Source organism: Diabrotica virgifera, chromosome 8 (genome assembly GCF_917563875.1).
Source record: "Diabrotica virgifera virgifera chromosome 8, PGI_DIABVI_V3a".
NCBI lineage: Eukaryota > Metazoa > Arthropoda > Insecta > Coleoptera > Chrysomelidae > Diabrotica > Diabrotica virgifera.
The window spans coordinates 228,790,556-228,804,825 of NC_065450.1; the positions used below are offsets into that span (position 1 = coordinate 228,790,556).

The 14,270-nt window shown below is 32.6% G+C and overlaps 2 protein-coding genes across 5 annotated transcripts in view; one reads left to right on the plus strand and one right to left on the minus strand.

Moving 5' to 3' along the window:
• The window catches only part of LOC114333158 (galactokinase), a 103,642-nt gene extending 98,069 nt beyond the window's left edge, over positions 1-5,573 (plus strand). For all 4 annotated transcript variants that reach the window (XM_050659762.1, XM_028282989.2, XM_028282990.2 and 1 more), the window contains exon 8: positions 5,335-5,573. In XM_050659762.1, coding sequence (XP_050515719.1) covers positions 5,335-5,445 — 111 coding nt within the window. In that variant the 3' untranslated portion in view covers positions 5,446-5,573. The remainder of the gene's footprint in view (positions 1-5,334) is intronic.
• LOC114333155 (homogentisate 1,2-dioxygenase) overlaps positions 5,502-14,270 on the minus strand; it is a 76,583-nt gene continuing 67,814 nt past the window's right edge. The window contains exons 5-6 of the mRNA XM_028282984.2: positions 7,803-8,111; positions 5,502-5,744 (exon numbers count right to left, since the gene is read on the minus strand). Of these exons, the coding sequence (XP_028138785.1) occupies positions 5,613-5,744; positions 7,803-8,111 (441 nt within the window). The 3' untranslated portion in view covers positions 5,502-5,612. The remainder of the gene's footprint in view (positions 5,745-7,802; positions 8,112-14,270) is intronic.

A 14,270-nucleotide genomic window follows, 5' to 3' on the forward strand; every position in this document is an offset into this window, starting at 1 on the left:
AAGGGATGCCTGTTAACCGTTGAAACATATTAGACCAGACTATGTCATCGTCCCCGTGAGGTAAATTATTCCGATTCGTATTTTTGTACAAACCTACTCAAAAACAGGTCCTTAAACAAATCCACAGGGTGGCGGGAAGTGGCGCGGTCGGAAAATTGTTTAAATAATTTTTTAAAACAAATTCAAAAAATCAATTTTTTCACTTCGTAGGTATAATTTTTTTAGACTCTTTGGGTCATTATAAGCAAAAAAAGTCGGTTGTATTTTTCTCTAAAATTGATTGTTGTCGAGTTATACGCGATTTAAAAGTTAAAAAACGAGAGAAAATGGCCATTTTTAAGGCTTAATAACTCGGTTAATAGTACATTGTGTACCTAGTAGGAAAAGCTTAACATTCCCGGACGATGTAAAGATTGCTGTCGAGGCGCAAGCCGAGACAAGGGAATACAGAGTCCGGGAATGTTGCTTTTCCTGCAAGGTATACATACTATTTTTTCGAAAATCTAACATTTAAATTATATTAAAATAAATATGTTAAAATTTTCAAATAGACATATTCTGACTCAAATATTCTTGATGCCACCAAGTACATGTTTTGTAACTATAGAAACAAAAATATTGAATTGTCAAATTTGACGTATTTGCGTATTTTTGACTGTACTTATAATACATTTGTTCTGAATCTGCTGTAAGGAAAAAATATTTTTCTATGGATGTTATACAATGTGCAACTTCTCTCACTACTTACATACATTCAAAACGAACAATTTCTTATGCAGTGAGAAAAGTCGGCCATTGCAGTGGGAAATATTTTTTCTCACGGGTTCTCGTACGGTTTTCCATATCGTCGTCTTAATACTATAACTTGATAACACGAAATTAGTAGTTTTGAGATAAACGAGTTTAAAGATTTTAAAGATATTTGTGCTGCTACCATGATGTTGGTAAAATACGGAATTCACTCTGCGGCTCTCAAATACTGTTCCTTAAATTTTTGGCAACTGATCTATTTGGGAATACGGTGCAAATTTGTTTTCCAATATGGAAAAAACCATGAAAAATTAAAGTTATCAACTTTCATTACCATAATGTTAACATTTGGTAATGTCGCATGTTGTGTCAAGTTGCATATAAGTGAACTTTTTAACACAACTAATATTTTATACATTATTTTGTTGAAAATTAGCCCCCTGCCATGGGGGTTACCAGATCTGCTAACAATTCTCGAATTCTTGCATTAAAATGAACCGAATAAACAGATAGCAATTATGTGGTAAGCTCAATGGTTTCAGAAAAACATGTGCTACAACTAGATAACTCGAGTTATCTAGTTATAGCATTCAGTGTATGTCGTATTCACGATTATTTCGATTAAATAATAGCTTGATAACTTATCTTTGTCAACTTTTAGCACTGAATGTTAGGGGCATTTGAGTTTTATCAACTTTCGTCAATCATAAATAAATACTTAACCCGTTTGGAGCGAGCTATTAAGTTTTTACACAATATGGAGGCAAATAAAATACATCTTGTGAACTAGTTATCTCAAAAACATCAATTTTGGAGTTATTAAGTTATAGTACTAAGGCGACGATATATGATCGCCGTTTCCATGGTAACATGCGCAATACAAGCACAAGTTAATATTGTCAAATAAAATGTGTTGGAGCAAAACTTACCAGGAATTACCTTTCAAAACTGTTCGAAAATAACTGTTAATTAGAATTTTAAATAAATAAGGTAAATATATAAATTTTAAGAATATTAAATAACTATGTACATGTATATGTATTTTATTTCAATTTATGTATATAATATACGTAAAAGCACCTAAATTATTCAATTTTGAAGTTTAAACTCATGACGTCATGACACAACCGCATCCATAGAAAAAGTACAGTATACAACACATGAGAAAATGACATATTTCTCCCTGTTGTACAATATACTATTCCTTATGTATAGTAAGGAATAGCTATTTGTATAACAAGGGAGGAAAGTGCTACTTTTCCTCCCGAGAATGAAGTTTACTGCCCGACGCGTAGCGGAGGGCAGTAATCATTCAAGGGGGGAAAAGGCACTTTACTCCCATGTTATACATATGGTTTTTCCACCTTCCTCAAATAACAAGTCATTTTTTCATTTTTACTTAATTTATTTATGTAACTAACCAACAAAATTTATTAAAACTAAAACTAACAAGTAGGTACAATATAACTGTCAACTGTCAAATATAAGTCAAATTATTAATGTAAACATTGTTAAATCAAAATAACAATTTACTGTTTTTTACCATTCTGCAAACTACTGGGTGTTTTATAAATAAACGTTAAAATGTATAGATACTTAAGTAATAAAAAAAGATATTGCACAGGGCGTTCAATAAGTTATATTTCATGAATGAAATACTATGACGCCACTTTTACTTTTCCTCCCTATTGAGGAAAAATATTTTCCTCCCTAGGGAGGAAAAGTACAACTTTGCTCCCTACAATCAGGTCCGGAAAAGTATACTTTCGGTAGAGGTGGGTGGAAAATAACATTTTCGTACAGTTATTTTTCATTTCCAGGCAATGGCTAAGTATAAGGAAATATCGAACGTTTCTTTCAAAAATATCTAAATTCCTGATCGATTTTCGGAAAAAATTATTATTATGAAAGTTAGAAAGTGAAAAAATAAAAGTTTAAAGTCCCCTTACATGATCCTGAAAAAATTTGTGTCATTAATTTATTACTAAGTTGTTATTTTTAATTATTAACAATGAGCGCTGAAAGCGTATTTAGGCGGCTGTCAATGTGAGTGCGAAAAATATGCACCATTCCGGCAGTCCAATGGTGCATCTTACTCGTACCCACATTGATGGCCGCCTCAATACGCTGTTAGCGCTCATTGTTAATAATTAAAAATAACAGCTTTTTAATACATTAATGTCACAAATTTCTTCAGGATCATGTAAGGGGGCTTTAAACTTTGATTTAGTCACTTTCTGACTTTCATAATAATAATTTTTAACAGAGTTAAAGCCTTGAAAATAACTATTTTCGTGTTTTTCAAATTTTAAATCGCGTATAACTCGACAACAATTAATTCTAGAGAAAAATCATAAGAGATTTTTTGCTCATAATGTCCCAAAGAATCTAAAAAAATTGGTACGAAGTGAAAAAATTGATTTTTTAAATTTGTTTAAAAAAATTGTTTAAACAATTATCCGACCGCGGCACCTCCCGGCACCGTGTATTTGTTATAAGGACCTTTTTTTTAAGTAAAAACGTTTGTGCAAAAAAAGACGGATCAAAATAATTTACCTAACGGGGGCGACGATACAGTCTGGACTATATGGGATGTTGCGTGTTACATATATCGATCGGATATCGCTTTTGGTATGAGAGCTTCCTTAATGTCTCCGCTCCATAAGTTAGTACAGGCAATACACACTTGTCAAAGATTTTCCTTTTCAGGCATATGGGTAAGTCTGATTTAAATACATAGTTCAGTTTATCAAACGCTGCCCAAGCTAATCCTATGTGACGTGGGAGCTCGCACGTCTGATTATCTCCTTTCAATCGAATTTCATGTCCCAAGTACTTATAAGACGCAGTCTGCTCAATATCAATTCCATCAATAACAATATTACGAGTTAGCACCAGATTAGTCATTATTTGCATCTTGTTGATATTAATCTGTAGTCCGACCTCTAAGGCAGCGTTATATAATTTGTTCAACAGTATTACTGCATCATCCATTCGATTGGCTATAAGGACGATGTCATTTGCGAATCTCAAATGATTGGGCTTCTCTCCATTTATGTTGATACCATATTCGTTCAGATCTGCCTTCTTAAAAGTGTGTTCTAAAAAGGTTGTGAATAGATTTGGTGAGATAGTGTCTCCTTGGCGCACTCCTCGCTGTATACAGAATTTATTTTATTACCAGATTAGTCATTATTTGCATTTTGTTGATATTAATCTGTAGTCCGACCTCTAAGGCAGCGTTATATAATTTGTTCAACAGTATTACTGCATCATCCATTCAATTGGCTATAAGGACGATGTCATTTGCGAATCTCAAATGATTGGGCTTCTCTCCATTTATGTTGATACCATATTCGTTCAGATCTGCCTTCTTAAAAGTGTGTTCTAAAAAGGTTGTGAATAGATTTGGTGATATAGTGTCTCCTTGGCGCACTCCTCGCTGTATACAGAATTTATTTTATTACCAGATTAGTCATTATTTGCATTTTGTTGATATTAATCTGTAGTCCGACCTCTAAGGCAGCGTTATATAATTTGTTCAACAGTATTACTGCATCATCCATTCGATTGGCTATAAGGACGATGTCATTTGCGAATCTCAAATGATTGGGCTTCTCTCCATTTATGTTGATACCATATTCGTTCAGATCTGCCTTCTTAAAAGTGTGTTCTAAAAAGGTTGTGAATAGATTTGGTGAGATAGTGTCTCCTTGGCGCACTCCTCGCTGTATACAGAATTTATTTTATTACCAGATTAGTCATTATTTGTATCTTGTTGATATTAATCTGTAGTCCGACCTCTAAGGCAGCGTTATATAATTTGTTCAACAATATTACTGCATCATCCATTCGATTGGCTATAAGGACGATGTCATTTGCGAATCTCAAATGATTGAGCTTCTCTCCATTTATGTTGATACCATATTCGTTCAGATCTGCCTTCTTAAAAGTATGCTCTAAAAAGGTTGTGAATAGATTTGGTGAGATAGTGTCTCCTTGGCGCACTCCTCGCTGTATACAGAATTTATTTGTTTGTTGTTTAGATACTCTTACGCTAGCCGTTGCCTTTTGGTAGATATATTTGATCATGTTAGTGTAGCGATGGTCTATTCGGCATTCTGTCAATGCTTTTAACATTTTCTGCTGACTTATGGTATCGAATGCTTTCTCGTAGTCCACGAATATCAGTGCCAATGGTTTGTTGTATTCCGCAGACTTCTCTATCAGGTTTTTCTATTACCAGTAAGTGGTCGGTTATCCAGCTTGTTCCCTAGGCTGATACAAGTCTAACTTAGCCTCCAGTCTATTTTTGATAATTTTTGTGAAAATTTTGTATATGCGTGATAGCAAACTGATAAGACCGTAGTTTTTTAGATCTGTTATGTCACCTTTCTTGTACAATAGAACAATGACTGCATTGTTCCATTGAGAAGGGGTTTTTCCTTGGTAAATGCATTCGGTGAAAAGTTTAGCCAAAGCCTGTATAATTTTATTTCCACCTTGTTTGATTGCCTCGATCACTACTCCATCATCGCTCCGTCATATGTTTATCTCTCTTAAAATAGATGTTTTTATTTTTAGGTTTACTCCCATGCTGTTGACAAAGTTATAGAAAACATCCAGAAGAAATATAAAGGCAACGCTACCTTCTACGTATGTAAACCAAGTGCTGGTGCCTCGGTGATATCCTGATCATATATACTATGTTAGTTTAAATAATATGATGAAGGACAAATAAAAAACATTCCTTTTTTACTTAAAAAGATTTTAATTGTACAAAATATTTTTGTTACAAATAATAAAGAAGATATTTGTTAAAAGCATTTGTTTTATAAATCAGTAAAATATTTAAGTGTGTTTTAGTGTTTGGGTCCTGTAAAGTGTTTTTCAAGACTCTGCCAGCATTTGTAATAATCAGGGTTGACTTTCTCGCATGTTTTGGCTCCCCATTTCGTGAGGGCTAATCCCAAGCAGCTTTCAAACATAAAAGACTGAAAAAGAGAAAAAATTAATAAAGAAATATTGCCGAATAATAATTTATATTGTATATTAGATGCATAACTATGTACTAAACATAATAAACACAAGTAATGATCACATTAAAAATGATAAAGGAAATATTAATACTGATGTGAAGGAGAGATTGTGTCAATGGACCAATTACATCTAACAACTATTAAACTGTCATTAGAAATCACAGAGGATACCGGACCACCAATAAAAAGAGAAGAAATCATCTATGCCATTAAAAACACAAAAGAGGGTAAAGCTACTGGACCAGATGATGTGCTCATCGAATTATTAAAACTCATTGATGAAGATGTTGTTGATGTAATGGTTGAACTCTTTAATCTAATATATCAGACTGCCACAATCCCCAGACAATGGCCGCAATCAACCTTTGTAGCAATTCCCAAAAAGTTAAGTGCAACAACCTGCTCCGATCACAGAACAATAGCTTTAAGGGGAAACACTAGCGATTAACAGGTAGCAAAAACGCGTTCCAAGATTGTGGCTGTAATTTTGAATATTTTTTCGAGATATTTGGCACACGTATTCGTAATATAATAAAGAATGACAGTACAGAGCCCAATTTGAAAAATATATTAATATGTGGAAATTACTCTGTAATTAAATACAATATTATTAAAAAGAACAAAAAAATACACTTTCTTCAAATAAACTTTTTTATCCGATGCCTAGATTTTGTGCCATTTTGGAACTACATACTAATTCATTAGTAGTTCCAAAATGACACAAAAATTTGGCCTCGGATAAAAAAGTTTATTTGAAGAAAGAAAGTGTATTTTTTTGTCTTGGCTACAGTTTAGTATTAGCTTTATTTCTACAAATATAATTATCTGTTTGGCTTCACCAAAGCAAAGCCTGCAAAATTTCAAAATCATGGAGAAAATCTAAAGTAATATCCTTGTTAAAACCAAAAAAGGACCTGGCAACCCAGTAGCTACAGACCTATTTCGCTGTTGCGTCACTTTTTCAAACTATACGAGAGACTCATACTCACCAGAATAGAAAAAAAATGTCAACAAGACCTCATTCTACAACAAGGAGGATTCAGACCCGGAAAATCTTGCACCGGTCAAGTCCTCGCACTAACAGAACACATTGAAGAGAGCTTTGAAGAAAAACTTGAAGACTGAAAAACTGAAGAAAAACAGGAGCTACTTTCGTAGATTAAACAGCTGTCTATGACACAGTGAGAAACAAAACATTGCTCCGCAAATTATACGACACTCTCATTGAACACCATCTGGGTAAGATAGTATATTCCTTACTGCAAAACACGTTTTTTCGTTATGCTGGAGGGCAAAGTAAGTAGGTGGAGAGTTCAAAAGAACGGCCTCTCACAAAGAAGTGTTTTAGCACTAATGGTCTTCAATATATACACAAAACCAAGAACTTCCTCTATGCTGATGATCTCGCAATATATGCTCAAGGAAATAGCTTGGAAGAAGTTGAGGAGAAACTCGAAACTGTATGAGACATGCAGGATAGTAACTGGGTGCATGAAAGTCTATATTATAAAGCAGCAGGTTTTCAGAACTCTCAACACGAAGAGGCGTTGTAGAGCACATAGAGAAGATTAAACAGATCACGGACGAACGGCATGGCCTATACAAAGCTCGAACACCACGAAAGCGACCAGGAAAAAGCTTCCTTGGAACAGTGCAGGATGAACCGCCTGAGTATTTTCCTCTTCCCCAGGTTCAATGGACCGGTCAGTCTCTAAAATTTAAAACGTTAAAACTATGAATAGGATAAAAACGGGGATCGCTCAGTAAAATCAAACATGGTAAAATGGGGGAAAATAGACAAAAATGATGTGAACTGTGACTGTGGAGAAACACAGAACATGGAACATCTTCTTACATGCAGAAACTGTCCTCGTCAGTGTACCCTCGAAGATTTGTGGCTCGCCAACAAAGATGGAACCGACGTAGCCCGATACTAGGCCGAAATTTTATGAATGACATGTCCGGATAAAGTAAAAGTAAGGCTTCATCAAAATAAAACCAATTAATACAAACCTGAGTTCCTTCCGCAACTCTCGTAGGTTTCAAATGTTCGTTGGAGGCGCTTTCAAAGCAATTCCTGTCGGGACCGTGAGGTGTCATGATGCTGTGCAGAGTAGCACCGCCAGGTGCCAGACCTCCTCGTTTGGCTTCGTATTCTCCAAGAATGAGTCCCATGAACTCCGACATGCAGTTCCTGTGGTAGTACGGCGGTCTGAAGGTATTTTCTTGAACTGACCATCTCGGTGGGAAGATTACGAAGTCCGCAATTGCTGTGCCTTTCTTTTCGGATTGGCAAGTTAGAACCGTGAAGATGGAGGGATCCTAGAAAAGAATTATAATTTAATATTAATTGATGTGGAACTAGTGACACCAAATAGTGACTTATCAAGCTAAAAAAGAATGTTGACAAAAATGTTCAACCGGCAGATTAGATCACCAGACAACCACATTACTATACAGGGTGATTGATTAGTAGGGTAAAGCTCAATAGCTCCGCTATAGTAATAGATAGCAATAAAAGTTAATAACAAAAATTTTAGCCACCTTTGAGCTTCACATTACAAAATTAGTTAGAATGTTACAGGGTGTTCGATAACACAGTGGCAGACCTAACTTATGTTTTTTTTTTTAAATGGAACACCCTATATTTTATTTTATATTCGAAATTCTGTTAACTTCTCCATCACAAAAATATAAAGGTTTGTTATGTTATACAGGGTACTTACAAAGTTATAACCAATTTTATATGAAAATCGTAACAAGTTCAACTCTCTGTATAAATAAAAATAAGCAAAACAACAATGGTTTATTAATGCCATATTTTTTAACGTATTGTCAAAATTTTCAAGAATGGTCGATATTGCTAATTTTCTTTATATCAAATACAGGGTGAGTCAAAACGCAAGTACATTATTTTCTCAGTAATTTTAAATGGAACACCCTGTATTTTATATCACTATTGAAAAGTACCATTACCGTACTTTAATTTTTAGATAACATTCTCTATGTCAAGTTTATTAGTTTTCGAGATATTTTCATTTTTCAATGGACCAGTAGAGTGGCCACCCAAATCACCAGAATTTAATAAACTGGACTGATTTTTTTGGGGTTACGTTAATAATGAAGTTTATAAAATACCTCCAACAACAAGAGGTGAGATGAAAAATAGAATACAAAGTGTATTTCGATGTGTTAATTTACAAATGCTCCGTAGAGTAAGTAGCTCATTCAATGATCGTTTTTAGGCGTACATAAATGTGTTAGGAGATAATTTTGAACACCTTATGTAATTAAATATTAAAAATATTTTATTAAAAGTAGCTTCTATTTTTTTCAAATATGTTTTTTTGCAGAATGTATTACTGATAAATTATGTTTCGTTCTTTATTTGTTACATTGTTACATTTACATACAAAACTAGTGTTTAATTGTCTTCACAAAATATTGTATTTTGTGTTTGTGTGTTTTTTTGTAAAATTTATTACTAATTTTCTTTATTTATTTGTTGCATTTACATAAAAAGATAGTTTTTAATTGTTTCAAAAATGTTGCATGTAGTGGTTGTGTTTTTGTTTGTAAAATGTATTACTAATAAATTATTTTTATTTCTTTATTTGCTACAGTGTTACATTGATTACCGGATTGATAATCGGTAATCTTCAATTGTCAATTCAGTCATGGCTTACTTAAAATTTAGATAAATTTAAACATCTAAAATAATTTGCTCTGAAAAATGAAAATATCTCGAAAACTAATAAATTTGGGCATAGGGAATGTTATATAAAAATTAAAGTACGTTAATGTTACTTTTCAATAATGATATAAAATACAGGGTGTTCCATTTAACATTACTGAGAAAATAATGTACTTGCGTTTTGACTCACCCTGTATTTGATATAAAGAAAATTAGCAATATCAATAAATTCTTAAAAATTTTGACAATAAATAAAAAAATATGGCATTAATAAACCATTGCTGTTGTGTTTATTTTTATTTATACAGGGAGTTGAACTTGTTACGATTTTCATACAAAATTGGTTATAACTTTGTAAATACCCTGTATAATTGTATAACATTACAAACCTTTATATTTTTGTGATGGAGAAGTTAACAGGATTTCGAATATAAAATAAAATATAGGGTGTTCCATTAAAAAAAACATAAGTTAGGTCTGCCACTGTGTTATCGAACACCCTGTAACATTCTAACTAATTTTATAATGTGAAGCTCAAAGGTGGCTAAAATTTTTGTTATTAACTTTTATCGCTATCTATTACTATAGCGGAGCTATTGAGCTTTACCCTACTAATCAATCACCCTGTATAGTGAAATTTCTTTTGCGACTACTCTGATCAATTCCTAGGTACCTATAACACTAAGGCATCGTGTCGTGCGCATGGGATGCATATTATAAGGGGAAAATGTTGCTAAGCCATGGTCCAGAGTGATGGTCTGCTTGCCACCGTATAGGCGCACTGCCATTATCTCGTCAGATTAAAATTAAATGGACACAGGCTAACTTTAGGCACAGTAATTCTGTTATGATAAGTTTCAATATCCCGTTGTTTCGCAAAATATTCTCTCAGAGTAGAGTTTCAAGATTAGAGGAGACAAAATACAGCCTTGAGCCAGTCTAGATAGAGCCAGGGTGTCCCATAAGAAAAAATATAACTTTGGTAAGCCGCAATTTATTGGGATGCCCTGTATATTTTCAAATAATCTTGAAATGTAGCTTTTATCAACTTACAAACTAATAATGTAATGTTTTCTAATTCTTTTACCCTTTTGCTGTAATCTTCCGTCCCGTTAGTGGTGACTCACCCTGTATATTATTTATTATACCGTGTTAAATTATAATGATATTTAGTGGTATTTTAATGAATCCATAAATTTGTCTGAGAACAAAACGTCGTCAACAAAAATTCTTTCTCAGCTATTTTTAAACTTACAAAGATTGTCGTTTTTTGACTAAAAATCAGGTAAAATTTTTGTTAATAACAATCAGGTCGAAATATAGAAGTTTATTTTGTTAAGAGGCTACATCAGAGCGTCATCAATATTTTTTTCGAAAGTTCTGCGAACTTTCAACAATGCGGTAACAGTGTGTCGAGAGTGACAGTACGACAATGACAGTGACACTTAGCTATCAAAAACAAAGGCACAATATTGTGATAGTAATAAGTATTATACTGACAGGCGCGCTAAATGTGCCAAGTCAGTCAAATTCGATTTCTTGTTACAGATAATCGATTTTTAGTAATTCCAATGTGACACAAAATCTAGACATGGGATAAAAAAGTTTATTTGAAGAAATTTTTGTGTTCTTCTTAATGGAGGTACAGACTCGTTTTTGTAATATTTTATTTAAATATAGAGTAATTTCCACATACTAAAATGCTTCTCAAATTGGGCTCTGTACCCCCATTCTTTACCTTTACTATATTACGAATATATGTGCCAAATATCTTGACAAAATATTTATAATTAAAGCTACAATCTTGGAACGCATTTTCCGCGCTCGATATTGCCTCTTAATGATATTGAACTTGCGAATTTCAATAAAAAATAAAAAAAAACAGAATTGGTTTCGCTCAAGAAATAAAAGTGTTGATCTTTATTCGGTTTAACTAAAATATTTACAGGGTGTTTTCTTAGAAGTTATATGGAAGATTAGTAAAAAAAAAATAAAAGGAAAGTTCATTCGATTTCGTGAAATTATCTTTAAAGAGGAGGAAAAAGAAGATATAGAATCGTAGGTGAACATATCATAGAATCTATAAATGGAATAGAATCGTAGAAACTGTCGTAAAGAGTTTGGGAGATAACGTATCTCCTTGTCTAATTCCTCTTTTGATTTTGATACATATTTGTGTAATCTTACGGTCATGGTTGCATTATTGTATCAACATGGCATCCACTAGTACATTCTTTCACGGTTTTTGCTCTATATTTTAAAGAACTACTTGGATTGACATGAAATTTGGCATACGTATAGCTTACATGTCAAAGAAAAAAAGTGATATTGTGCCGATGTGTGCTTTTGCCTTGGGAGTGACTTTCACCCCCTCTTGGGGCTTAAAAAATTTAAGTCCAAAATAAGTCCGAAAATGGACAAACTGACTAATTCTAAGTAACTTTTGTTCTATAGAACTTTTTCGCCAAGTCAACACTTTTCGAGTTATTTGCGAGTGAATATGTTCATTTTTCAACAAAATAACTACGTTTTTAGACGGTTTTTCGCAAATAACTCAAAAAGTAAGTATTTTGTCGAAAAAAACGTTCTTAGCAAAAATTTTGCCTGTAAAAAATTTAAAAAAATGTTGTACGCGTTAGGTCTCTGGACCTCGTAAAACCAGAGTTATAACCAATATACTTCGAAGTGAAATATCCAAAAAATTAAGCACTTTTTGGGGAAAACCTATTATAATTTCTTTTTTGAAAAAAGCTTTATTTCTGTTTTTATAAAAAGTTTCTAGCATTATATTTAAGCAAGTTACGCTCAAAATAAAGTTGGTCCCTTTTGTTTTGGCAAAAAAAAAATCGGGAAGACCACCCCCTAATTAGCAACTTAAATGAAATTAATCGTTACCGCTAGACAAATTATTTTACTTATGTTGTGTTTACATGATCTGTAAGTTTCATCGATTCAAAGTGCTTATTTTTGAAAAAAACTGATTTTAAAGTAAAATTTTTAAAAAATTTAAATTTTGAAAATATGTTTTTTTTTTCAAAATAACTTAAAAATTGTTAGAGATGCCAAAAATCGCGAAAAACAAAAAAAGTCAGCATTGCTTTTCTGAATATCATCTATTTTTTTGTTTTTTTGTTAGACAAAAATTGATTAAGATTTGGTGTTTCTAAATTTGCATTCATTCGTGATCAGTGACTCGTTCAACCCCTTTTAACTACAGCCCTTTCAAAAATAAGGACTTTGAACCGATGAAACTTACAGATCATATTAACAATACATACACCAGTCAAGAAACTTGTGAAGTTATAACGATTAAGTTTATTTAAGATACTAATTAGGGGGTTATTTTCCAGATTTTTTTACCAAAAAAAAGGGACTAACTTTTCTTTATTTTGAACGTAACGTAACGTAAAGTGTTTACTTTTGATACTAGAAATTTTTTTATGTAATTTATTTATGTAAGTACAAATTAGTACAATTAAACACACAGTTGTTATAAATATTCATTTGACGGTTGAAAGTGATCAATTTTATAATTTTTAAAACATTAATTGTCATTAGTCATTAATGTCACTGAATGTATTTTTTCGTAGCAACGAAGGGCATCTGACGTAATATACTTGACGACGGGAAGTTATCAAAAATTATCGATTTAATTTAGATTTATGTAGCTTTTTATTGGTCAGAATCTCCTATGAATGAAATAATCATTAGTAAAAACACCAACATAAACGCTCAAATTATCGTAAACAATACACCCCTAGAGAGAGTACAGGAAATATGCTATCTCGGCTGCAACATTAAGGATACTTGGGATCATAGCTACGAAATAAAAACTCGTATTGAAAAAGCCAGAAGCTCTTTTAACAGTCTTAGGAAAATTATGTGCAACTTGTCTTTAAGTATCAATATCAGTGTTGCCAATCGGCGGATAATTATCCGATTTGCGTACCTTTTGGAGAGTTGTCGAAAGGTATCTTCATACCTTTAAATAAATCGGATATTTGCGGATATTTTTCAGTGTATCTACCATCGACTAAAACTTTCTCATCCATATATTCTCAACACCAACAACACATTAATTTTGTTTGGATCCACCCAAATTTTTATAAATAGCCTATACGGGATGAATGTTAGTGACATCCGATACTTTTCATCTTTTGACAAAGGGGACATGTGCCGATTCTTTTGTTTAGAATTTAAATGCACAAGTGCATCCACTTAAGGCATACTAGTCCAATTCAAATTTCAAAAACCGTTATACAGTGTGAAAGGCACTTACGGAAAAAAATGATTTGTGTCCTTGTTTTAAAGAATTATAAAAAGCGCTGGGACACGTCGATTTTAATATATATATAAATGTGCATTTTTTAAATATAAATTTAAATCTACAGGGTGATTGACGCAAGCCTGGCAGAGTCCATATGTTTTATTTTTATTGGAACACCCTATATATTTTTATATTTTTAAAAGCTGCTTAACAACCAATTTTAACGAAATATAATTAACAATAATACAGGGTGAAGTTTTGAAATTAGAAAGTATGGAAACTACTTATGAAATAAAATTGTTTGTGTACTTATTTTAGAAAATTATTAAAAAAATGCTGTGACCCGTTAACTTTTAAATTCAAATGGGCGCTTTATAAACATAGATTTAAATATACAGGGTGCGTCACGAAAGTCTAGCATAGTTCATGATCTTTAGATTTAATGAATCACCCAGTATGTTTTTGTGTTATTAGAAGCTAATGATATACCTAATTATATTTATTATGTTTTTGAGGAATG